Raw genomic sequence first — 27,679 nt, forward strand, 5'->3', positions numbered from 1 at the left:
TGGGAAGGTAGAGGATTGGGAAGCTTTTAAAAATGAACAGAAGACAACTAAATGTTATTAAGAAGGTAAAGATGGAATATGAAAATAAGCTAGCCAGTCATATTAAAGAGGATACCAAAAGTTTCTTCAGATACATAAAGTGTAAAAGAGAGGTGAGAGTGGATATCGGACTGCTGGAAAATGATGCTGGAGAGGTAGTAAAGGGGAACAACAAAATTGCAGATGAAGTGAATAAGTATTTTGTGTCAGTCTTCACAGTGGACGCAACTAGCAGTATGATTGAAGTCCCAGGTGTCAAGGTCATTAAGTGAGAGAAGGTACCATAACTAGAAAAAAGGCTTGGTGGAGACTGAAAGGTCTGAAAGTAGTTAAGTCACCTGGACCAGATGGTGAACAACCCAGGATTCTGAATGAGATGATTGAAGAGATAGTGGAGACATCACAAATAATCTTTCACGAATCACTAGATTCAGGAATGGTTCTGGAAGAATGGAAAATTGCAAATGTCACTCCACTCTTCAAGAAGAGAGAGAGAGACAGAAGAAAGGAAACTTTAGGCCAGTTAGTCAGACCTCAGTGGTTGGGAAGACGTTGGAGACACTTTATTAAGGATGACGTCTCAGGGTACTTGGAGGCGTATGATAAAATAGGCTGTAGTCAGCATGGTTTCCTTAAGGGAAAATCCTGCCTGACAAAACTGTTGGACTTCTTTTAAGAAATAACAAGCAGGACAGACAAAGGAAAATTGTTCAAGATCAAGATTAATTGTCATTCAACCATATATGAATACTCATGAATACAGTGAAACAAACCAGCATTCCTCTGGGACTAAGCTTCAAAACACAGTACCACCAATCATATACAGCACAGGGCACACACAGCACATAAAACAGCAGTAAACATAGAGTTACACAAAAAATAAATAATATAATAAAAGTCCCTGAGTGACATGTTCCATGAATTGATGGAGCATGAACGTTATTGGTAAAACCAAGCTCCCTACAGTCCACAGACAAATGCCCACACCAGTCGAGCTTGTCTACCACCAATCAAACACTAGAGGGCAGTACCTATGGGAGGGGCCTGATCCCAATCCAGAATGGATGGTGCATTGCCTCAATTCCTTTCTTTATCAATCTTTTTATTAGTTAATTTAAAAAGGTATATACCTGTATATATATATATATATATATATATATATATGTATAAAAAAGAGGAGAATTGTCTCAAAAATCTATATCAATAACAATTCAAATAGAAGGAAAAACACAAATGATCACAATCATACATAGAATTAATCTAAAAGTATATAATAAAAAAGAGATAATTAATTCTCCTCTTATCCATAACAAGAAGGAAAAAGATAAAGAAGTTTTTGTAATTGAAATGTACATCTAAAAAAAAAACCCAAACCACAAAAAAAAAAGATAAAATAAAAACTGGGCAGCTCATCTTGAGAGTTAAAGCAGGAAAAAAGGAAAAACTTTCTGATCAAATCCAAAACTTCCAAAAAGGTAACTGGAAGGGCCTTATGTCAGAGCCTTTGAAAATAATGAATAAAGGGTCTAGCTCCTCAATTCCTGTTGGCTGCAACAAGCAGCAGCACAGCAAGAGGCCTAGTCCTTGCTACAACCAAGGCCATGCAGCTCCTCCGCCTTCTGTCTCACCAATTAATCAATAAACTGGACTTACTGACTTACAGGGTCTCGTGATCACGAGAAAAATGTCCAAGGCAATCACTCACTGTTGGCCTGCACACCACCTTTGTGCCCCGACTCCAATGGCTCTCTGTAGCAGGCAGCAACACAGTCTGCACCGAGTCCAGCTCCTTCAGCTCTTCCGCTAATGAGCTACTTGCCAGTGGTGCAGACCTGCAGTACGTGACATTCTTAATGTCCAGCAGAGTCTTGCATTCATAAAAAAGACAAAAACACCTTTGGTTTGCCCCAGAGAAGCTGGTGCATCTGAACGCACCGCCATTTTTCCAGATTGTCCACTGTACAAACATCCTATCAAGTTTTTGGACCTTTCACTATTCAGAGTTTGTAGGCAATATGTGCTGCACCTCCGGCTGATGCAGAAGGAATTCCTAAATGGATTCTTCAGAATGCTGGGAAGTTACAGGCCTTCTGGGCTAGTCATACACCTCAGCATATTCACCAATTCTTATTAATGTTATTCCCATAGCTTTGTTACCAACTCCACATGAGTGTGGAAATCCATATCAGATATACGGTATGGTATATCGTGGTAGAGATATATACAGTGGTAGAGATGTATACAAAGGACTTAGTACTGAATTGAGTAAAATAGTCAAAAATCAGGGCTTGATAACAGCACATAAGATCAGAGAATAAATGGAAAAGGCAGACTGGGGCCTATAATGTTACACCTTTATCCTAGTGAAAACTTAGTTTTCACTAGCCCCCTAGTCAGGTTGTTGAAGAGATCCTGCACAGCCGTATGGTGGTAGCAGGATTACTGCTCATTCCCATGCAATGGCAATGAAGTGCTAGCCCTGGTCCTCCACTTTACTGAATGTAGGGTTAGTAACAAAGTCATCAAACCAACCTTGATCACATTCACAGTGTTCTCCTACACCAATCTCTCAGCAGGGAAGACACAAATCAAACAACTTCCTGGAGATCGCCAGCTTTAGGAAGAGATATTCACCCACTACCTGGAAGGCTGAGCACTAGGTATAGGCCATGATCTTTAGCTCTGACCCTTTTCTTTGTGGAAGAAAGATGTAGACCAAGACCCTCCTTCCAGGACAGCATCCATATCGCTATTATGGAGAAGAGTATGTAACTGAGTGCACCTCATCCTCACCCACCTCATCCTCACCCTCTAAATATACAAAGGGACTGGGCCCATCCCCTCCCTTCCCTGCAGCTTGGGGAATACAAAATGTAAAGGGGGGAAGGCCAACATTACTATAATAAAAGCTGTGCAGCAGAATTTCAGCAAGCAGTAAACCTCCGGACAAGGAACCTAACAAAATCTCTTGTTCTGCGAATTTGTGTTCCTCCAAAAACTGCTGTAGCCATCTGCTATAATCAGGGTGAAGAAACATAAACCCCAACACAATGCCTCATATAACAGAACAAAACTGAAATCCACTGCCTTGGAGCGATGTCTTACTATGGTACTCCACATGCTTACTGGAGTAAGACCATGGCAAGAGGACAAACCAATTATTATACAAAGAGAGCTCGCAGCTTTATAAAAATGATAGTAAATTACCAACAAATTAATGAGCTACAATTACTAGATAAGGGAAGTGGCAAACTCCTTTACAAGATAACACCTTAAAATGGGAATACGTTCCTGTGAGCTATGACTTATGATCCTTCCCTGTCAAGGAAGATGCAGAACAAACTTCTCCACGACCCAATATACTATCACATTCGTCAGATAAGAGGATCCCTATCATTAACAGAGGGGTCCATGGACCCCAGTTTTGGAACCCTGTTTTAGAGCAATATTCACAAATATGGTGCTGTGATGGATCAGCAGTGAAATTCCAGAAAGATAGATCCACTCAATTGTAATCCCTGCTTCTGATTACAATAGGGTTTTTTTTATATCAGAAACTGAATTTGAACCACATGAGTTGCAAGCGCATCTTTTAGGGAATCATACAGATGAATTTGCAAAGGCTAAAGCCCTAGGATTAAGTCTAAAACAATTAACTATAACAGAACCGGTTTTGATATGTACTGACGCTAATTATGTCTGGAATGAGGTAGAAAGAGATCTTCTCAGCTGAATAACTACCAGATGGAAATATTCCATGTGGAAGAATATTTATGAATTAATATTGACTAGACCATTAGTACCCATGTTACACATCCCCGGACATACTGCAGGTCTCTTACACAGCTGTGGTAATAAATAAGCAAAGCAAGCTGTCGGGATGGACCTCACTGTGGTAAGGGAGGCCAGAGTTTTGGTAGTAACTAAGCAACAAATAAAAAATAATCAGGATGATTATTTCTAAGAATTCTCCTGGATATGACTGAACCCAATTCCACTGGATTTCCAACAAGGTATAAGTATGAAGCTGATGGTAAAACTAAGGTTTGGGTTTGACCCGCTAAAAAAAATAAGAAGCAAATACCTTCTGCCCACATGCAGGAAGCACTGATTCAAGAAGCCCACAAGGATTGAAACACAATCATGGTGGCGGAATAGCCACTCATCCAAAATTAGCTGAGTTATACTGGTGACCTTACATACTGAGTGATTGTAACAAATTGTAATTGTATCTGGCTGATAATAACAGAGCAGTCACAAGACTACTTCCTATAAGACAAACAAAACCAACAGTGCCAATGTAGGTGTGGCAGGTTGATTATATAGGCCTATTCAAACATCCAAAGGCAGCGCAAATTATCGGAAACCTAATAAGTATATTCCTGTGATAATTGGTTTTTGTACAGGATATACGTGGTTAGACTCAACGAGTTCTTGTAGAGAGACTACAACCACCACAACACTCTGAAGCTCTGTATTCGGAAATGTTAGCAACCCCACCTGCAAACTTGCCAACCAAGGGTCTTCCTTCATTGTTAAAGCCATGCCATGTGTGAACCAGCAGGTGTACAAATGGAGCTCAGCACCCCAACTCAGCTGCAGTTGAGTGGCATGGTGGATCCAAGGAACTGAGGGATTAAGAAAGCCCGGCAAAACTGGTCAACTCTGGAGGCAAAGTAGGCTACACTTGTCCCTGAAGTGCAAATGTCAGTAAATAGAGTGCCAATTGTGACAACAGGAGTACACAAGAATGCTGCACCTTATTTCAAATGTACAATGTCCACCTAAATATACCCCTGATGGCTAAAATGGGTTGACCATTGCCTACACCCCAATTCAAAAGAAAGCAAGGGAACCTGAAAAGAGAGATTGGAGACCACAAAAAAAGGGACTGGGTCCAAGAAAAGAAATTCCATAAAAATAATTCCAACCCTAGCTTCCATCCTAGATGGAAACTTCCTTGTGTCGTTACCCAGGTTATCAATGATAGGACTGTGGTAATCGTGATCAGAAGGGGAAACAACATTGTAAGTAAAACTGTCTCTATAGATAATACCAAACCAGCTCCAGCAGGATTTATTTCCACAGAATGAGTGGAACCCTTATATTAGACGAGTACTTGGGTCCACCACGTAACCCCTTGGTAAGGGCTATTAAGATGTATTGATGAGTCTCTATTTTTATAGACTCCTCAACCTCATTTATTCATTATGAAACAATTTCAAATCCGCATGGTAGATGTTTGCTTATTACTGGCTTACATTCTAATCAAAAAATTGTTATGGTTAATGATTATGCTCTGAATGTCAATTGTCCTGAATTTTTTAAGCATTTACTCACATTTCTTCCCAATTTAAATGATTATATGTTAATAATGGGTGAAGATTTTAATTGTTGTTTAAATCCTTCGATGGATAGATCTAAGTCTAATCAGCTACTCCCAAATAAATCAGCTTCTCTCATCAATTCCTTTATGGTTGACTCTGGAGCTTCAGAAATTTGACGATTTCTACATCCCAAGGATAAAGAATTTTCATACTTTTCTCATGTATATCATAATTATTCCAGAATTGACAATTTCTTTATTGACCATCATTTACTTCCATCTGTTATTGATTGTAACTATGACTCTATTACCATCTCTGACCATGCACCCCTGAAATTATCTATCAAGATAATGGATACATCTTCCAGTGCTAGACAATGGTGGTTCAATTCTACTCTACTTCAAGATTCAGACTTTGTCAATTTTATAAGACAACAAGTTGTTTGTTTCTTTTTAACAAACTCTACAGATGAAATTTCTAGTGGAATATTATGGGACACTTTTAAAGTATTTATCCGTGGGCAAATTATTTCATATTCTGCTGGAGTGAAAAAAAATGAATTAATACTGAAATGCTCACGTTGATTGATAAGATTAAAGAAATTGATAAGATATACTCTGTGGCTCCTAGTAAGGAGCTTTATAAAAAGAGAGTTGAACTCCAAATGAAGCATAGTTTATTCTTATCCTCTTCGATTGAAGATTATTTAAGTAAAACTAGGACCCAGTTTTATATACATGGAGACAAATCTGGTAAATTATTGGCTAATCAATTGAAAACCACTTCGGTTAAACATCAGTTTATTAAGATCCATAAACGAGATGGTACTTTGACGGTTGATCATGATGAGATAAACAAAGTTTTTCAAGAATTTTACAATTCTTTATATCAATGACCCCACCATAATGCATGAATTTTTAAGGAAATTGAATATTCTGAAGTTATCAATCAATGAATGTTTAACATTAGATGCTCCTATTACGGAAGATGAAATAAAAGAGGCTTTTTTTTGATGAATTTAGGCAAAGCTCCTGGTCTAGATGGTTACACAGTCGAATTTTTCAAATCTTTTTCTACTATACTTTCTCCTTGGTTATGTAAATTTTTTTTCTTTTTTGTAATTCAAATTTTTATTATTATTTATTCTTATTTTACAAAGCAGCACAGCATATCATAGAGCAGATACAGTACAGCATATTTACACAGCCATCCCATGAGGAAAACATATAAAACTAAGAAACAGAAAAAAACTTCTAATTTAAGTTTAAATTAACATACAACCAAAACTGAACCTTGCGTCTTGCACTTATCCCTCACTGTTAATTCTTCCCAACATGTGTTCATATGATGAAATCTTAACCATTTCCTCAGTCCATTCCCTCACAGTGGGACATCTGGGTTTTTTCCAGTTTTGCAATATAATTCTTGCAGCTGTGATGAGACTCACCTTTAAAATAGTACATTTGTCATTGTTTACACTAGGTATCACTGTCCTATCCCCCAGGAGACAAAGCCATGGGCACAAGAGCAGTGTAGGACCCGCCCAATTTCCCCAACAAATCAAGAACTTTACACCAAAATGGATGAACCATGGAACACTCCCAAATCATGTGAAAATATGTGCCTACCTCATTTTTACGTTTACAGCATAAATAATTATCAACAATCCCCATTTTGTAGAGTCTAGTTGGTGTCCAATAATATTTGTGTACTATCTTATACTGAATAAATTTCCCTCTCACTTCCCTAATATGTCTACACACATTTGATAAAATATTTGATCACTCATTATCTTCAATATCACTTCCAAGATCCTCCTGCCATACTGCTTTGAGATTGTTACACGGTTCACCCACAGAGTGCTTGAACATTTTATAAAACACTGATGCTTTACGAACTTCCTGTGGTAGTGTAAAGTATTCAGTTAAAGGGTTACTTTGTGGGCCATCATTCTTGAATATGCTACTAACGCAATGTCTTATTTGTAAATACTTCCAGAAATTCCCTTTATCTACAAAGTTATATCTCCTCTGCAAATCCACAAATGACATAAAAATCCCATTCTCATAGAGATCACCTACTGTACTTACACCTTTAATCTTCCATTCTTTCCAGTACACTATTCTTTTCCCAATGCGTATCACAGGATTATTCCAGAGCGAGGAGTACAACTGATTTAAATGTGACATTTTACAAGCTTTATGAATTGTACTCCACACACTCCTTGAGTGAAATAGTATAGGATTTAGATTAGTCTTGTTTTCCACATGTTGTGAGAGAATGTTAAGGGGAGAATGTGGTGCAGCCAAGCTCCATTTTATAACTACCCAATCTAAATTAACATTAACCCTGTCCCAATGTTTAGCTAACTTGGTCATTTCAAAGGATAATTTATATGCCCTGTCGTCTGGTAGACTGAGCCCACCTATGTCCCTAGACATACACATCTTACTCATTTTAATTCTGGGCTTCATAGGAAGTCACTAATAATTTTGTTGTATTGCTTATAGATCAAATCTGAAATATTTAAAGGAAGCATCATAGAAAGATAGTTAAACTGAGGTGCTATGACCATTTTAACTACATTGACTTTACCCCAGAGTGACAGTCTCAGTGCCCCCCACTTATCCAGATTGTTTCTTATCCTACTCAATAATGGATCATAATTTAAAGTAATTATTTCATCCAAATTCTGACTGAGTTTGACCCCTAGATACTTTATTTCAACTGGCACCCATCTGAAATTAAACTGAGATACTGAATTTGAATAACATAATTTTGACATTGGCATAGCCTCAGATTTAACTGCAGTTGATTTTATAACCAGACACTTCAGGATATAATTGAATTGCTTTCATTAGTGGGGGTAAGGAATTAGGAGGGTCACTAATCAGTAATAAAATATCGTCAGCATATAGCATCAACTTACGCTGCTTTCCGCCTCCCTTCACCCCTCTAATATTTGGATCTGCTCTAATCATGACTACCAACGGTTCCAAAAAAATCATAAATAACAGTGGGGAGGGAGGCAGCCTTGGCGTATACCCTGTGAAATGTTAAAAAATGGGGATATGATACCATTTGTAATAACTGCAGCCTTAGGGTTTTTATACAAAATTCTATTTTCTCTTCTTTCTGAAGTATAGACACTGTTTTGTCATTGAATAGTCTCACGCATGGGAACATGGCATAGTTAGACTAGAACATTGCGAAAGACCCTATTTTGTTTAATGAAGACTTCTCGATTTGACAGATATCTTATTGCTCTTTCCCTTTATGGCCAACAAAAAATTGAACATATTTTCAATGAAGATTTTAGATGTTTCTATTTCTCCAAATATGGCCACTATTCCACTGCATTGTTAACAAGACAACTTTCTGCATTTCTGGGTTATGTTCTAAATGGTTCAGTGAAGCCCTTGATTTGAGTTTTTGCATAGGAAGATAAGATGGAATGATACACTGAAGGAGAAGCTAAGATGTTTTCCTACCTGGTCAGCTGAAACTAGTAAGTCCAATAAACATTCAAGAGTTTTTAATTCCATATCTACCCAGATCTCCAATTTGCCCTTAATCAAACAGTTATGTATAGTTTGTGCTGTGTGCTGTGGTTAACATACAATGGAAATTAGTTCAGAACTATTGGGTGTCCTTACAAATTGAATTATATTTCAGATAAACTTCAACTATAAATTGCAAATGGGGAAACATGCCTATGACAAATCGTACTACTGAAGACCAAATAATGGTCTAACTTTTAATGCTAACTTTTGGGCTTACACTGATAATACTACTCCCCAACTGAACAGAATCAGAATCGGTTAATATCACTGGCATACATGTCGTGAAATATGTCAGAATCAGAATGAGATTTATTATCACCAGCATGTGATGTGAAATTTGTTAACTTAGCAGCAGCAGTTCAATGCAATACATAATATAGAAGAAAAATAAATAAATAGATAATAATAGATCTTATTCAGTGTACTTTACGCAGTATATTTATATTGAATAGATTAAAATCATGCAAAAACAGAAATACTATGTATAAAAATAAGTGAAGTAGTGTCTGAGGGTTCAATGTCCATTTAGGAATCGGATGGCAGAGGGGAAGAAGCTGTTCCTGAATCGCTGGGTGTGTTCCTTCAGGTTTCAATACCTTCTACCTGATGGTAACAGTGAGAAAAGGGCATGCCCTGGGTGCTGGAGGTCCCTAATAATGGAAGCTGCCTTTCTGAGACACACTCCTCGAAGATGTTTTGGGTACTTTGTAGGCTAGTACCCACGATAGAGCCGACTAAATTTACAACCCTCTGCAGCATCTTTTGGTCCTGTGCAGTCAGCCTCCCATACCAGACAGTGATGCAGCCTGTCAGAATGCTCTCCACAATGCATCTATAGAAGTTTTTTAGTGCATTTGTTGACATACCAAATATCTTCAAACTCCTAATTAAGTATAGCTACTGTCTTGCCTTCTTTATAACTGTATCAATATGTTGGAACCAGATTAGATCCTCAGAGATTGTGACACCCAGGAACTTGAAACTGCTCACTCTCTCCACTTCTGATCCCTCTATGAGGATTGGTAAGTGTTCCTTTGTCTTACCCTTCCTGAAGTCCACAATCAGCTCTTTCATCTTACTGATGTTGAGTGCCAGGTTGTTGCTGTGGCACCATTCCACTAGTTGACATATCTCACTCCTGTATGCCCTCTCGTCACCACCTGAGATTCTACTAACAATGGTTGTATCATCAGCAAATTTATTGATGATATTTGAGCTATGCCCAGCCACATAGTCATGTGTATATAGAGAGCAGACAATCAACTATTTGCTTTCTAAAGTAAAGTGCATAAGTTTATAAAACTGTATACATCTTGATGCATCTGCAATTTCTCTTTGAATGAGGTATTCATCCTAATTATTCCAACCTGCCCTCATCAGATACCTCTCCAATTGTTCTTTGGAATCTAAATCCATCATGACTTCACAAGGTGTTTTCCAAATCTTTACCACCCTCTATGTGATACCATTTTCTCATTCTTCTTTTCTTGCACATTTGGCAATTATTTTATATTGGTGACTCTTGGTTAAAGTCATCCCAATTGAGAGAATTAGCTTCTTTCTACTTGCTCTTTTGAAATCCTAGTATTTAAAACTTCCATTAGGTAACTCTTACACAGTTAAGTAAAATGTCACCATGTCTCGCCAGCGCTATCTTGCCATCTCTTCCTTACTTTTGCAAATGCTTCACCTTTAATGTATATTATTATACTGTGAACTCATGTTACTGATAGACATAATTTTCTATAACTAAAATGCAAAAGAAGACAGCAATACATAGACAGTAAAACTTGTTTGCAGGACTTGTTTTCAGAAAACCTAAGTGAAGTTGTGCACTGCATTGACAACAATGCAGACACCCCTGTGAAAGAGATGAACTACCTGATAAATTAATGGTGACAGAGACAGTGATTCCAACTTGCATCAAGGAAATTACAAGAACAGTTTTTTTGGAAAAAAAGATTTTAAATGGACATTAATGCATCATTGTTGTATGTTTTTGGAAAATTATAATGGTAATATTCGTTTGTGGTATGGAAACTGTGTACAGCTGAGATGGAAGAAATAAATACTCTAATGACAAAATCACACAGAAACCCTTACATTAGAAAGTACTCAAAGAGTTCTTTGAGCAATGGATCAACAGGGCCTTCTTAGCATTGGCAGCCCATTGGATCAGTTGGGTGGAGTGATAGCCTATTCCCAAGAGTAGTATTGGTGGGAGTCTTGATCTAGAAGCGGATATCCATAGGAAAAAGCTGGGTTATAAATCTCCACTTAGCAAGTAAGGGGGTTGTAATGGAATTTTGCTTCCTGGGCCAGTGTGCCTCATATTTTGCCAAGCTCGGCTTTCTAAGCACAGCAGCTGCCACTTGTAAGATCAAATAGTTGTAAGTAAACTTCCAACTAACATTGTTAAGCTTCTGGTCATAAACATGAACCAGTCTTCAATTCTTAAAATGTAAATGGCAAACAGTAATCACCTTGAAGTTAAAACACAAAGATTAGCAAACAAGCTCTGTCTATGGAACAGACTGCTAGTCCGTAACCCCTGTCTAAATGCTGGAAGAGGTGCAGTATAAATCAATAGGTTATTTAATTTGGCTTGTTTCAAACAGGCAAGCTGACTAAATTGCTTAATCCAAAGAAGCTTGCAGACTAGATGGAAACTAACACTTAGCATATCAATAACTGGTCAATTAATGTTGGAAGTTTTATGTATCCTAGAAAGTTAGCTTCACAGCATTAATTGGAGGTAGCTGGGATTTATGCCTCCAAGAGGTTTTTAGAATCTTTGTGTAAAAGGTATCTGAGGAAATATATAAAGTGTGTGAAAATTCAAGCTTATTTGGAATGTTGGAGTGGGATAAGGAATATCAGGAAGAATGAAAGAAACATGGGGTGAACCAGAATCCATTCCTCTGGCTTTGATTTTTGTGATGGACAATCTTTATCATTTATACTGTAAGTCTTCTCTTATTTATAGCAATTGTACTTACATTTTGGAAATCCTTTGTGTTTTAGGAATGGCTTATAATTTGGAAATGTTTTAAGATAGAAATCCTCTGTGAGTTTTAAGCTCGTTTGAAGAATGTTGGTTGGATTTAAACGTTTATCAATGAAAACAAATGAACTGTGTTGTGGTCCTCAGTCTCTGCCTGAATGCCTGAGTAGAAGAGCAGCCAGGTTATCAGACTTGCCAAAGTGCGGATAGCAGGGTAAATAGAGAACTTTTTAAATGGTCAGATTGAAAGGTATTGATGGTTGTACATGAATCATTGAAATGTGTAAGTATATCAAGCAACTGGAAAGGAAAATGGCTCATTGGTCTTTATTGCAAAATTTTAAGATGAGAAGCTATGTGTCCTTCTGTAATTGTATAAGACACAAGCAAGTCATCACTTAAAACAATCTCTTCAGATCTAGTTGCAACAAAGTTTCAACGGATTGATTTCAGGGATGGTAATACATCCTCTGAGGAGAGATTAAGCAGTATTTCAAAATTTGAAGAATGAGACATGATCACCTTCAAACATTCAAAATTATTGTTGTTAGGCTTGACAATGTAGTTTCAGGGATGATGTATCCTTGACTGATGTATCTAGAGTCACAGTTTTAGAATATGGGGTTGGTCATGTAGGATTGAGATCTGAAGATAATAAATATGTAGTATATGCAGGCACAGTCACTGAATATCTTCATGCACAGATCAATAGATTTCTAAATACTGAGGGAATTAAGGCATATGGGATGAGTTTGTGGCAGTGATACTAAGGAATGTATAAACTATGATCATACTGAATAATAAAGCAGGCACCTTGGGGCTGAATGTCCCTCTTCCATGTTGATTTCCCATGTTCTTAAGTTGAGGCAAGAAGTTACTCCCAACGTAGGAGAACAATCACTGGAAGGGCCAGAGCCGTTCGAGAAACTGGCTCACTGCCATACTCATGGGCAGTTTTGAGTGGGCAATGACACTACCCTTTACAGCATTGTCCATAACATAAATTATACTGACACAGAGTGTGTTCAGACAGAGGCATTCTGCACCAAAGGGTGGATTCTGACTGACCACAGTCACTCTCTGCTGTGTTATATGCTTCATTTGTACAAGCATCCACAAGGTGGAGAATTGTCCAAGATCAAACATTTGTTTCATCAGTTTCCCGACTGAAGCTCTAAAAATACAAGGCCAATCCTTCAAAAACCCTCTACGTGACCTTGTAACTAATTATAATACAATGGATTCTGGTTAATTGGGGCAGCCGCTTATTTGGGACCATTCTTAAACAACAAAAACTAATTGAGAGAATAACCAGGATTCTCTTTGTTTATTTGGTACACTATGTTGCTTAATTGGGACAGGAGGTTGTCATCGAAGAGTTTCTAACTAGTGTCAGCCGCATGTACTTGTGTGATTTTGAGAGAACAGTTTTTAAACAGCGGCAGTCGTTGTACTTGTGTTTAAAAAGCAGGGATTTTTGTCACTGATAGTTGGAGAGGAATAAGCAGGAAAACAATTCAGAACTGTTTTGCTCTTTGCAGTTTCAAGCATTCAGGCTTGGAGATGCCAGAAAAGACCAGGAGTGAAAATGAAATGATTTCACTACTTCACACTACAAATAATTTGAAGGAGTCAACAATGTTCTTGAATGTTAAAATGAAACTTAAGATTTAGAGGATGCAATCGTTGACAGCATTCTATGAAGGCAGTCCATTATCTGCACTGATTTTGTCGTTAGGAATTAACACACAGTTGTATAGCACTCATAAAGTATTGGTTGTGTTCTAATTTGTTCTGTATTTCATTTAAATACATAATGTGTTACTTAGTTGTCTTTTTTTGTACCTTTTAAAAGTACTTGCTTGAAATCGGAGCATCCCACTTAATTGGGCCAGAACGTTCTGGTCCCAATAAACCGGAATCCACTGTACATTTATTTGTAAAGATCTGTCAGAGTTAAAACTTCACCACGAGGATAACGGTCCAGGGGTCCTTTCGCGTTTAGGCTCCTGCCTGTATAAGGCTGTGTTAATAATTATTTGTGGATTGATGTGCGATTGATTAGTTACTATTGTAGTTATTTTTAATTGTTAAGAAAAATAATATTAATTGGAGATCTGTTCGTGCGAGGAGACGAGCAGGCAGTTGCGCGGCCGCTTCGTGCGAGGCCCCGGACATGCCAACCAAGCACAAGGCGGCGGGTGTCGGTGGCGACGCTGAGAAACCACCGGCTACGGTACCGGACACCGACATTAGCTCCGGCCGCGCTATGGAGAACGACATCCTGGACTCGCTGGAGGATCTGGGGTACGGAGGGGGCTGGGGTCGGGGCGAGCTGGGCTCGGGTGTCCCGTACCTTCCCGAGGCTTCCACCGAGCTGGGCCGCCGGCGGAGGCCGGTGTCGTGCTGTCGCCTTCGCGTTGGAGACCGGCCAGCCTTCCTCCTCTTCCCGCTGGAAGGCAGCGGCATTTCACTGGGGGTCCGTGCTTGACGCGAGCTGCCGGCGGGTAGGAAAAGGCCCAGAGGCCGCTCGGTCGCCATCCACTCCTTACTGATGCTACAGGTTTTGTGGCTGGCAAGCTTGATTTTATTCTAAACAACACACATAAAATGCTAGAGGAACTCAGCAGGCCGGGCAGCATGTGGCTTGCTATATTAGTTTATTCTGCTCTTTTTATTTAATAGTTTGTCGGTGTTAAATACCTGATACAACCTTGTGGCAGGCCTGGTGATCTGACCTATTTTAGGTCTTGCCCTAAATGACAGTAGTCAAGGATGTTAAACATTTCCTGAAACACTTTTCAGCATTATTGGCTAAATCTTTTTGCTACCACGCAACCTGATTTGAACTATGACTATGCAAATTCATAGATGTGTCATATTAATTTATTTAATCTCATTAGTCAAGAAAAGCAATAATGTAGCAAAACCGGGATGTAGGGATCAAATTTCAGCAAGTGATAGAAAGGACTTATTAAAAAGAGCAATATTACAATAGTCATGGGGATTTCAATATATAAGTAGATTGGGAAAATCAGGTTGGTGCTGGATCCCACGAAAGGGAATTTGTAGAATGCCTATGAGATGGTTTTTAGAGCAGTTTGTGGTCGACCCCATTAGGAGAAAGCAATTCTGGATTGAGTGTTAGGAAATTTGATTAGGGAGCTTAAGGTAAAAGAGCCCTTATAACACGATGGTAGTTTCACCCTGCAGCTTGACAGGGAGAAGCTAAAGTCAGATGTATTGGCATTACAGTGGGGTAAAAGGAATTGCAGAGGTATGAGAGAGGAGCTGACCAAAGTTGCTTGGAAGGGGACACCAGTGGCCTCCAGCAGTGGCTGGAGTTTCTGGGATCAATTTTCAAGGTGCAGGAAAGATGCATCCCAAAGATGAAGAAGTATTCTAAGGGGAAGATGAGACAACTGTGGCTGACGAGAAGTCAAAGACAGCATGAAAGCAAAAAAGCGGGCATGTAATATAGCAAAAAATTAGTGGGCAGCTTTTAAAAATCAACTGAAGGCAACTAAAATGCATTATGAAAGGAAAGATGAAATAGGGTGATAAACTAGCTAATAATATCAAGGAGGATACCAAAAGCATTTTCAGATATATAAAAAGTAAAAGAGAGGTGAGAGCAGACATCAGATTGCTGGAAAATGACACTGGAGAGGTAGTAATGGGGGACAAAGTAATGATGGATGAAGTTAAGTATTTTGTGTCATTCTTCACTGTGGAAGACACTTGCAGCCAGAAATTCAAAAGAGTCAGGGCAGAAGTGAGTGTTGTTACTATTACTAAGGAGAAGGTGTTTGGGAAGCTGAAAAGTCTGAAGTTAGATAAATCACCTAGACTGGATGGATTACACCCCAGAGTTCTGACAGAGGTAGTTGAAGAGATTGTTGAGGCATTGGTAATGATCTTTCAAGAATCACTAGATTCTAGAATGGTTCCGGAGGACTAGAAAATTGCAAATGTCACTCCACTCTTTAAGAATAAAGGAAATTATAGGGTAGTTAGCCTGACTTCAGAGGTTGGGAAGATGTTGGAGTTCATTATTAATGATGAGATTTCGTGGTACTTGGAGGCACATGATAAAATAGGCCAAAGTCAGCATAGTTTTCTAAAGGGGAAATCTTGCCTGACAAATCTGTTGGAGTTCTTAGAGGAAATAACAGGCAGGATAGATGGCCAATGGATGTTGTTTATTTGGATTTTTAGAAGTCTCTTGAAAAGGTGCTGCATATGAGACCTCTTAACAAGATGAGAGCTCATTGTATTACAGGAAAGAAACTAGCATGGAGAGAAAATTCAGAAATCAGATGCAAAAGGACGCATGCAGTATTAATTTACAGGTTGAGTCAGTGTTAAGGAACACAAATGCAATGTTAGCATTCATTTTGAGAGGACTGGAATACAAAAGCAAGGATGTGATGCTGAGGCTTTATAAGGCATATGGCAGGTTGAATTCAGAGTATTGTGAGCAGTTTTGTGTCACTTATCTAAGCTAAGTGTTGGCATTGGAGAGGGTCCAGAAAAGGTTCATGAGAATGATTCCAGGAGTTAAAGGGTTAACTTATGGGGCATGTTTGATGGCCTAGGTCTTGACTCACTGGAGTTTAGAAGAATGAGGGGGGATCTCATTGAAACCTATCGTTTATTGAAAGGCCTAGATAGAGTAGATCTGGAGGTGGTGGTTCCTCTAGTGGGGAAGTCTAGGACCAAAGGGTACAGGCTCAGAGTAGAGGGATGTTCATTTAGAACAGAGATGAGAAATATTTTTGTCCAGTGGTTAGTGAACCTTTGCAATTCATTACCACAGACGGCTGTGGGGGCCAAGTCATTGGATATATTTAAAATGGAGGTTTATGGGTTCTTAGTTAATCAGGGCATCAAAAGTTATGGGGTTGAGAGAGATGATAAATCAGCTATGATGGAATAGCAGAGGTAGGTGTACTCAGAGGCTGAATGCTGTAATTCTCCTTCTATGTCTTATGGTTATATATTACAGGCTTGCACTAGAGTTAAATACAGTGGTTTGTTGTATCGCCCAACTATTAATTGCATTTTCTTTATAGATAGAATGTGAGCATTCTGACTGAGAAAACTCAACATCCTATTTGATCCTGAAAATCTAACACCATGGTGAGGCAGAGCTGGCAGGGTAGGGTTTTAGATAGAGAGTGGTGGAATATGGAAAGAATTACCAGAGGATGGGCCTGTTTCTGTGCTACATAACTGTATTCAGTGGTATTACCATTAAATTACCTGGATGGCTTACCATTGATTTTGGGCAAAGGAGCTATTTCTGTGCGGTATATCTCAGACACTCTTATGATACAAATCAAGGGTTAGTGTGTACTCTCCACTTGTCTTGGTGACTGCAGTTCCAGCAACATTCAAGCAGCTCATTGCACTAGATCATATAAGAATGCTGTATAATATAATTGTTTGTTATCTTTGTCATCAGTTTACTTTGGCTGCTCTGTATGCCCCATAAACAATGTGCTGCAATCGCAAACATCAAAATAATTTTCTGTTCTTCTCCATACTAGTCTTTGCTGATTGATTGTTGAGGAAGTAATTGTCTCTTAGCCTGGTGTGGCTGATGTCTATTTGGTTTTCACTACAGCCTTTGTCAAGGTTCCATATGAGACACTTGTCCAAAAGGTAAGATCTCATGGAATCCAGGGCAGTTTGGCAAATTGGATCTAAAATTGGTTTGGTGGCGATTGAGGCTTGTTTTAGCAAATTGTGCCTGTGACCTGTGGTGTATGGATTTTGTGCTGGGTCATGTTTACATTAACATTTTGGATTTTTTCATAGAAGGCAAGATTGATAAGTTTGCCAAGACATGAATATTGGTGATAGTATTGATCATAAGGATAATCTTTGGCAACAGAGCAATGTTGACAGAGCAAGATGGATGGAGAATTGGTAAATGGGATTAAATCTTGAAGAATATGAGGTGATGTATTTTGGGAGGTCACTGTAGAAAGTAAGTAGTTGCTTTAAAAGGGGTACACAGAAGATTTATCAGTACACTGATGTTCATAGTTGATAGGTGTGTTCAAAGACATTTTCAGTCTCTCGTTGCTATAGTTGGAAGTTTCTACCTGCTTCAAAAGGCAGCAATTATGCCTGTACCCAGGAAGAGCAGAGTAAACACAAAGTACACTGCAGATGCTGTTGTCAAATCAACACGTACAAACAAGCTGGATAAACTCCAGCAGGTCGGGCAGCATCCATTGAAAGGAGCAGTCAACGTTCAAGGGTCTCGGCCCGAAACATTGACTGCTCCTTTCAACAGATGCTGCCCGACCTGCTGAGTACATCCAGCTTGTTTGTAAGAGCAGAGTGAGCTGCCTTATCATCCAGTAGCACTCACATCTATGATGATGAAATGCTTTGAGAAGTTGGTTATGGTTCGAATTGAGGTCCTGAATTTGCCTATCTTTTGCCTAACAATTTGCCATAATAGGTCTATGGCCAATGAGCTTGGACCACCTGAAGAAGAAGAAGAAAGCCCTTAATTCTGAGTGGAGTCATCGTGATGCCGTTTTTTTTAAGCAGGCTTTCTAATTTTTTCAAAGTCGAGTTGCTAGTTCGACGCTCAACCCAGCACGGATGGAAAGCACGCAAGGGAGCCAGCTGGATTCGAACTCTTGGAGCCTTCTCTCCGAAGTCCGGTGCTAATGCCACTACGCCACCAGCCGGCACTTGGACCACCTGGACAATACTAATAACTGTGTCAGGATGCTGTTTATGGATAGTGTTTTAACACCATTATTCCTGCAGTCCTAATAGATAAACTACAGCACCTGGGCCTCTGTAACTGGATCCTCAACTTCTTAACTGGAAGACCACAATCTGTGGAGATTGGAAATACCATCTCTACCTTGCTGACAATCAACACTGACACACCTCAAGGATGTGCTTAGCCCACTGACCTTCTCTCTCTACACCCATAATTGTCCTACTCTCACAGCTCAAATGCCATCTATAAATTTGTCTATAATAATGACACAACTATTGTTGGCAAACTTTCAGATGGTGACGAGAGACTAAAGGAGTGATATATCAGCTAGAGTGCTGTTGCAGCAACAACCTTGCACTCAGCGTCAGCAAGACCAAAGAACTGATTGAGGACTAAGAAAGTAAGATGAGGAAACACACACCAGTCCTCGTAGAGGGATCAGAAATGGAAGGAGTGAGCAATTTCAAGTTTCTGTGTATCAGCATCTCTAAGGATCTCATCAGGACCCACATATCGATGCAGCTACAAAGAAGGCACGACAGCAGCTATATTTCATTAGGAGTTTCGAGAAGATTTGGTACGTCACCAAAGCCACTCACAAATATCTGCAGATGTACCATGGAGAGAATTCAAACTGGCTGCATCACTGCCTGGTTTGGATGTGGGGTGAGGGGAAGCGGCTGCTGCAGAGAGTTGTAAACTTAGTCAGGTCCATCATGGGTACTAGTCTCTGTAGTGTCCAGGACATCTTCAAGGAATGATACCTCAAAAAGGCAGCGCCCATCTTTAAGGACCCCCATCATCCAGACATGCCCTGAAGGCACATATTCATCAATTCAGGAACAGCTTCTTTTCCTCTGCCATCTGATTTCTGAATGGACATGTACTTTAATTCAGGTCCCCCCCCCCCCCCCTTTTTTATGTGTTGCATTGTGCTGCTGCTGCAAAGACAACAAATTTCACAACGTATGCCAGTGATATTAAACCTAATTCTGATTCTGACATTGTTTTGGTCAAGTGATTTTGGATATGAGTGGAGAATAAATTGGTTGGGTTTGTTTTCCCAGAATTAAAACATAAGACCAATAGCAGAATTAGGCTATTCGGCCTACTCTGCCATATCATCATGCCTGACTTATTAGAACACTCAACCCCTTTCTCCTGCCTTTTCCCTGTAACCTTTGACATGCTTACTAGTCAAGCTGAAGGTTAGAATGGACACGGAGTCATTCTGTATTGTGACTCTGAGCTGTTGATGGCTCTGGGCTTGTACTCGCTGGAGATTAAAAAAATGAGTGAGGGGAGGGTTCTCATTGAAACCTATTGAATATTAAAAGACCTAAATACACTGCACGTTAAGAGGATGTTCCCAATCGTAGGAGAGTCTAGGATTGGAGGACATTGAGTCAGGATAAAAGGACATCCTTTTAGAACAGAGATGAGGAAGAATTTCTTTAGTGAGAATGTAGTGAATCTATGGAAATCATTGCCAGAGGCTGTGGAGGCTCAGTCATTGAGTATATTTAAAGTGGAAATTAAAAGTCCTTGATTAGTCAGGGCATCAAAGGATAACGGAAGAAGGCAGAAGAATGGGCTTGCTAGGGTTAATTAATCAGCTATGATGGAATGGCGGAGAAGACTCGATGGACTGAATTGCCTAATTCTGCTCCAATTTCTTATAGTCTTATGGACTCAATGAAATATGTTGGAAATATGTTGTCACTCAGTGATATTTCATCAAAACCTTTGAGATGTAACTGGCTTCAATAAAGTGGAGAACCAGGGAAAGCTGTTTAGGTTTGGGGCAGCGCTGGGTGTGGGGGGGGGGGGGGGGGGGGAGCGGTGGGGAGAGTGTAGTGTTTGCTTGGATTCCCAAAGTTTATATTTGAAGAATGGGCATTTATTGATGGCAATGAGAGGCAGATTATTCATGATAAGCTAAATAATGCTGCTTCAGGTTTGAGTTGAGGAGGTAAGCAAGAGAGATTGACGGAGACAGAGGTAGACATTTGCTAAATAAACTTTATTAATACATTTAGCAAGATGCCACATGGTAGGCTAGTCCAAGAGGTTAAGGCACATGAGTTTATTCAATCTGAGATTGAATCCAAGTTGGTGATGAGAGGCAGAGAGTGATGGTAGAAGGATACTTTTCTGATTAAAAGTCTGTGTCCAGGGATTGATGCTCGGTCCTTTATGGTTTGTAATATATGTTAATGACATGAATGGGAATGTAAGGGGTATATGAGGGGTAAGTTTGCAAATGACATGAAAATTGTTGTTTCATGGATAGAGAGAAAAGTTGTCTTTGTTTCCAACAGGATAAAGTTCAGATAAAAAGGTGGGTGCCGTGTTGATGGATCGGTTTTAATCCTAACAGTTGTGAGGCAATTCATTTTGCAAAGTGACATGTCTAGATGTATACACTGAATGGTAGGCTGCTAAGGAATGTTGAGGAATAGAGTGACTTTGAGATTTAAGTTTGTTCTTTGAAAGTGATAACGCTGTGGATAGGGTGGTGGTGAAGGCAAATAGCATGCTTGTTTTCATAATTTTGGGCATGAAATGGAGACTGTAAATGTTGGAATCTGAAGCTAGAAATAAGCTGCTGGAAGAACTCTGGGTCAAGCATCATCTGTGGAGGCAAAGAAATGGTTATGTTTCAAGCCAACATCTGATAGATGTGGGAAGTGTAAAGAGAGGATGCAGTGTTGAAAACTGCATCATTTAAATGAGATATTATAAGATCATACTTGGAGTATTAAAAACAGTTCTATTTGTCACATTATTGAAAGGATGTGGTCCTTCTGGAAACTGTACTGGGGATTCACCAGGATATTTCTTGGATTGGAGAATTTAATTATGGAGAGAGATTGAAAAGTCTGCGTTCATTTTCTCTGGAGTGAAGAAGGTTGTGAGGGGACCCAATAAAAGCAAATAAAATTATATGAAACATAGTTGGAATAATTTTCCCATTGTAGGGTTTTCAAAAACAAGAGGGCATACGTTAAGGTGAGAAGGAGTTTTAGAGGGGAATTGATGGGGGAAGTCTTGTCGTGTGGTTAATATCTGGAACTTGTCACCACAGGAGGTGTGGGGGATCAGATACAATTGCTACATGCATGAGACATATAACAGGCAGTTAAACAGGCAAGTCATAAATGCAGACCAATACACAAATATGAGTAGTGTAAATGGGCAAACATGTTGGCAATGGTGTAATGACCAGTCTTTCTATGCTGTACAACTCTGATTTTTCCCAATATACCTAGCACACAGACACATCTGATAGATGTGGGAAGTGTAAAGAGAGGATGCTATGTTGAAAATGCACAGGTGATCAGATAGCATCACTGGAGAGAAATCAACAGCTCAAATACCATTTATCAGAATTTTTTTTATGAAACTATATTTCATTAGCATTTCAAAGATGTGAATGAGAACATGCAGACCTAAACTGGATATTAACCAAAGTATTTAAGTGAAAGTTATGTTTAGAAAGAATCGTCCTGACATTTTATTTAACACAACACACAAAATGCTGGAGGAACTCAACAGGACAGGCAGCATGTATGGAACAGAGTACACAGATTTGGGCCAAGACCATCGGGATTTTATTCAGAGAGTCTATTTCTTTTTGATGCATGCTTCTCAGTTGCAGTGGATTAAATTACTGTTGGATTAATAATTAATGTCAAAACATTTCCACAAATTCATATTCTTATTGGTATCTGTGTTTATAGCTTTGCTTCAAAAGAGTGTAGAGGTTGGAAATCCATCTATACATAGGCATTCATTAATAAATGTGGGAATAAAAGACTTGAATGTTCACTGTAATATCCTCATTTTGCAGATACAAAGGCCCACTACTAGACAATGGAGCTCTGGATTTGGCAACAACTAAAGGGGCGGCTTCTCCAGAATATACTAAACTATGTGCCTGGCTTGTAATGGAACTGAAAGCACTTTTCAAACTGGTTGAAAATGTCAATGCAACTACTAGTAAGTTTTTTTTTAATCATTTGTTACAAAATGTAAAACTTGAATGACGATTTTAATCCAGATTGTACATGAAATAACAATATTGGAAAATAATGTGGTTGTAGCGAGGTGCTACACACAGCGCTGAAATAACGACACGCTATTCGTTTTGAGACTAGTTTATTCAAACTTCGCGGCGCTGGCATTTAATCCCTAGCGCCCACCCTCTCCGGGCGGAAATGACGTCAGAGGTGCATTACCAAAGTCTCCCCCGCGCGCTGGCTATTTGTGAGCCAGTTCGCCTGCACAGAAAGTGGGTTGCCACATAACCCCACCCCCAGAACCGGCGATACACCCCCCAATGTCCACAGTCTGGATCAGCCTCTGTTTGGGAGGTCTGCCTCTGCGCCGCGGTGCCTGAACTTCGACTGGCTGCGCCAAGTCCACGTGGGCTGGTTTGAGTCGGTCCACCGTGAAAACCTCCTCTCTCTCCCCAATGTCCAGAACGTACGTGGACCCGTTGTTGTTGATCACCTTGAACGGTCCCTCGTATGGCCGCTGTAGCGGTGCCCGGCGTCCGCCCCTTCGTACAAACACAAACTTACAGTTCTGCAGGTCTTTGGGTACATGGGTCGGGGTTCATCCGTGCTGTGAAGTTGGTACCGGGGCCAGGTTGCCAAGCCTTTCGCATTGTCTGTCCAGGACTACTGCGGTTTCTTCCTCTTGCCCCCTTGGGGCTGGTATGAACTCTCCCGGGACGGCCAGGGGTGCGCCATACACCAACTCAGCTGACGAGGCGTGCAGATCCTCTTTGGGCGCTGTGCAAATTCCAAGCAGGACCCAGGGAAGCTCGTCCACCCAGTTATGTCCTCTCAGGCGGGCCATGAGAGCCAACTTCAAGTGACGGTGGAAGCGTTCCACTAGTCTGTTCGACTGTGGGTGGTAGGCAGTAGTGTGGTGTAGCTGCGTTCCCAACGGGCTGGCCACAGCTGACCACAGGCTGGAGGTGAACTGGGCACCTCTGTTGGAGGTAATGTGGGCCGGTACCCCGAAGCGTGCTACCCAGGTTGCGGTCAGTGCTCGGGCGCAGGAATTGGCAGATGTGTTGGTGAGCGGGACCGCCTCTGGCCACCTCGTGAACCGGTCTATCATAGTTAGGAGGTACCGTGCTCCTCGGGACACTGGTAGGGGGCCCACGATATCCACATGAATGTGGTTGAACCTCCAGTGGGTGGGTTTGAACTGCTGCGGCGGGGCTTTAGTGTGCCGCTGCAGCTTGGCTGTTTAGCACTGCACGCACGTTCTGGCCCATTCACTGACCTGCTTGCGAAGTCCGTGCCACGCGAACTTGCTGGAGACCAGCCGGACGGTTGTCATGATAGATGGGTGCGCCAAACCGTGTATGGAGTTGAAAACTCGCTGCCTCCAGGCTGCCGGGACGATGGGGCGAGGTTGGCCGGTAGCCACGTCGCACAGGAGGGTCCTGTCTCCTGGGCCGACGAGAAAGTCCTGCAGCTGCAAACCGGAGACTGCGGTCCTGTAGCTGGGCATCTCATCGTCTGCCTGCTGCGCCTCCGCCAGTGCTGCATAGTCCACCCCCAGGGACAGGGCCTGGACAGCTGGTCTGGAGAGTGCGTCCACCACGACGATGTCCTTTCCCGAGACATGCTGGATGTCCGTCGTGTACTCAGAGATGTAGGACAGATGTCGCTGCTGGCGAGCCGACCAAGGATCGGACACCTTCGTGAACGCGAAGGTCAACAGTTTGTGGTCCGTGTACGCGGTGAATGCCTTCTAAGAAGTATCTGAAATGCCGGATTGCCAGATACAGTGCCAACAGCTCCCGGTCGAAAACACTGTACTTGAGTTCGGGTGGTCGTAGGTGCTTGCTGAAGAATGCCAAGGGTTGCCAGCGCCCCTCGATGAGCTGCTCCAGCACCCCACCGACTGCTGTGTTGGATGCGTCCACCGTGAGTGCGGTCGGAACGTCCGTTCTGGGGTGCACCAGCATTGCAGCATCTGCCAAGGCTTCCTTGGCTTTAACGAAAGCGGCCGCGGCCTCCTCATCCCAAGTAATGTCCTTGCCTTTACCCGACATCAGGGTGTACAAAGGGTGCATGATACGGGCTGCTGAGGGGAGGAAACAATGGTAGAAGTTCACCATACCAACGAACTCCTGTAGGCCTTTGACCGTGTTGGGCCGGGCAAAGTGGAGGATCGCATTTACCTTGGCGGGCAGAGGTGTTGCCCCGTCTTTGGTAATCCTGTGGCCCAGGAAATCGATGGTATCGAGACCGAACTGGCATTTGGCCGGGTTGATTGTGAGGCCGAAATCACTCAGGCGGGAGTAGAGCTGGTGGAGATGGGACAGATGCTCCTGACGTCTACTGCTGGCTATAAGGATGACGTCCAAATAGATGAACGCAAAGTCCAGGTCGCGTCCCACCGCATCCACTAGCCGCTGGAACGTACATGCGGCATTCTTCAGGCCGAACGGCATTCGGAGGAACTCGAAAAGGCCGAAAGGGGTGATGAGTGCCGTTTTGGGGATGTCTTAAGGGTGCACCGGGATTTGATGGTATCCCCGGACGAGGTCTACTTTGGAAAAGATTCTTGCCCCGTGTAGGTTTGCTGCAAAGTCCTGTATGTGCGGCACGGGGTAGCGGTCTGGAGTTGTAGCCTCGTTCAGTCTGCGGTAGTCGCCGCATGGTCTCCAACCCCTGGCTGCTTTGGGCACCATGGGCTGTCGGACCTCCGTACGATCCCCAATTCCTCCATCCTCTTGAACTCCTCCTTCGCCAGGCGGAGCTTTTCTGGGGGGAGCCTTCGTGCGCGGGCGTGGAGGGGTGGTGTTGTACCCCGTGTCTGGGCATGGCTGCCGTGAACTGCGGTGGCAGAATCGATGGAAAGTCCGCCAGGATTCTGGTGAATTAGTTGTCCGACAGCGTGATGGAGTCCAGGTGTGGGGCCGGCAACTTGGCTTCATCCAGGGAGAACGTCTGGAAAGTCTCGGCATGTACCAGTCTTTTCCCTTGTAAGTCGACCAGCAGGCTGTGAGCTCGCAAGAAGTCTGCCCCCAGGAGTGGTTGGGCCACGGCGGCCAGTATGAAGTCCCACGTGAACCGGCTGGCGCCGAACTGCATCTGCACTATGCGGGTGCCGTAGGTCCGTATCGTGCTGCCGTTTGCGGCCCTCAGGGTGGGTCCTGGCTTCCTGTTGCAGGTGTCGTACCCCGTCGGGGGCAAGACGCTGATTTCTGCTCCGGTGTCGACCAAGAAGCGGCGTCCCGACTGTTTGTCCCAGACGTACAAGAGGCTGTCCTGGTGGTCAGCCGCCATAGTCATTAGCGGCAGCTGGCCCTGGCCCTGGCCCTTGCAGGGCGGGCGATAACGGTGGGCTTTTGTGCCCCACCGCTGGTGGTAGAAACACCACTGTTCACTGGCCTCCTCACTCCTGCCCCTGTGTTGTGTGTGACCCCCCCTGCCGGGCCTGGTCTGGTCTGTTGTTGGGCGCGTGGCCTGGTAATCTGACCAACGGACACCACGCTCTCCCTCTTACCTTTCCACAGCATGTCTGCCCAGGCCGCCACCGTCCGGGGGTCGCTGAAATCTGCGTCGACCAGCAGCAGATGTATGTCCTCAGGCAGTTGCTCTAGAAACGCTTGCTCGAACATGAGGCAGGGCTTGTGTCCGTCAGCCAGGGCCAGCATCTCGTTCATCAATGCTGACGGCAGTCTGTCTCCCAAACCGTCCAGGTGAAGCAGGCGGGCACCCCGCTCACGCCTTGAGAGGCCAAAGGTCCCAATGAGCAGCGCTTTGAATGCTTCATATTTACCTTCTTCCGGGGGCGACTGTATGAAATCCGCAACCTGGGCGGCCGTCTGCTGGTCAAGGGCGCTCACCATGTGATAGTAACGCGTGGAATCAGAAGATATCTGCCGAATCTGCTTGGCTAAACCACACGCGTGGTCGCAGCGTCCAGAAAGCCGTCAGATTTAGCGAAACTGCATGAACAGATGAAGAGTCGGTCATCTTTGGTCCAAATCCCGTTCGGACCGTCGGGGTCACCAATGTAGCGATGTGCAGTCGGTAAGTCGTTTCGAGACTAGTTTATTCAAACTTCGCGGCGCTGGCATTTAATCCCTAGCGCCCACCCTCTCCGAGCGGAAATGATGTCAGAGGTGCATTACCAAAGTCTCCCCCCGCGCGCTGGCTATTTGTGAGCCGGTTCGCCTGCGCAGAAAGTGGGTCGCCACATGGTAGTAATTTTGCACTAACTTGTTGAATAGGTATTCTGATGCAAATATGTTCTGATAACTTTGCAGGCCTTTGTGCTCATTCATTACTCGCTTGTACTTTTACAGTTATCAGTCTGACTTACTGTGCCTTTGTTCAAGTTAATAAAATCACAGAAAATCAATTGATAATTGGTATCGTAAAACACCACCCAGTTCAAGAACAGTTACTACTCCACGATTATCAAGTTCTTGACAAAAGGATAACTACACTCACTTGCCAATCAATTGAAATCTTCCCACAACCAATGATCTCAATTTAAGAACTTTTTATCTTGTTAACTGATGTTCTCATTATTTATTGCTATTCACTAATATTTGCATCTATACAGTTTGTTGTCTTCTGCACTCTGGTTGATTTTCATTGATCCTGTTATAGTTACAATCTATAGATTTGCTGGGGTATGCCCACAGGAAAATGACTATCAGAGGGTTATATGGTGACTTATGTGTTTTGATAATAAAATTTACTTTGAACATAGGCATAGCATGGAAAAAGGCCCTTAGGCCCATTGAGCATCCATTTACACTGATTCCATTTTTATTCTCCCCACATTCTCATTACTCCCTAGATTCTACCACTTAAGTGCACAGGAAGGGGAATTTGTAGTGGCCAATTAATTTAACATCTTTGGGATGTAGGAGGAAAACAGAACACCTAAGAAATGCTCACCTGGTCACAGGGTGAACATGCAATAACCTGAGTGATGCAACTCA

General features: G+C 41.9%; 1 protein-coding gene across 1 annotated transcript in view; it reads left to right on the forward strand.

Annotated features, from left to right (window-relative positions):
• Positions 1-14,083: 14,083 nt before the first annotated feature.
• Positions 14,084-27,679, forward strand: part of fam98a (family with sequence similarity 98 member A) — a 35,972-nt gene continuing 22,376 nt past the window's right edge. The window contains exons 1-2 of the mRNA XM_073050514.1: positions 14,084-14,240; positions 22,541-22,689. Coding sequence (XP_072906615.1) covers positions 14,110-14,240; positions 22,541-22,689 — 280 coding nt within the window. The 5' untranslated portion in view covers positions 14,084-14,109. The remainder of the gene's footprint in view (positions 14,241-22,540; positions 22,690-27,679) is intronic.

The sequence above is a fragment of the Hemitrygon akajei genome, chromosome 7, assembly GCF_048418815.1.
Source record: "Hemitrygon akajei chromosome 7, sHemAka1.3, whole genome shotgun sequence".
Classification (NCBI taxonomy): domain Eukaryota; kingdom Metazoa; phylum Chordata; class Chondrichthyes; order Myliobatiformes; family Dasyatidae; genus Hemitrygon; species Hemitrygon akajei.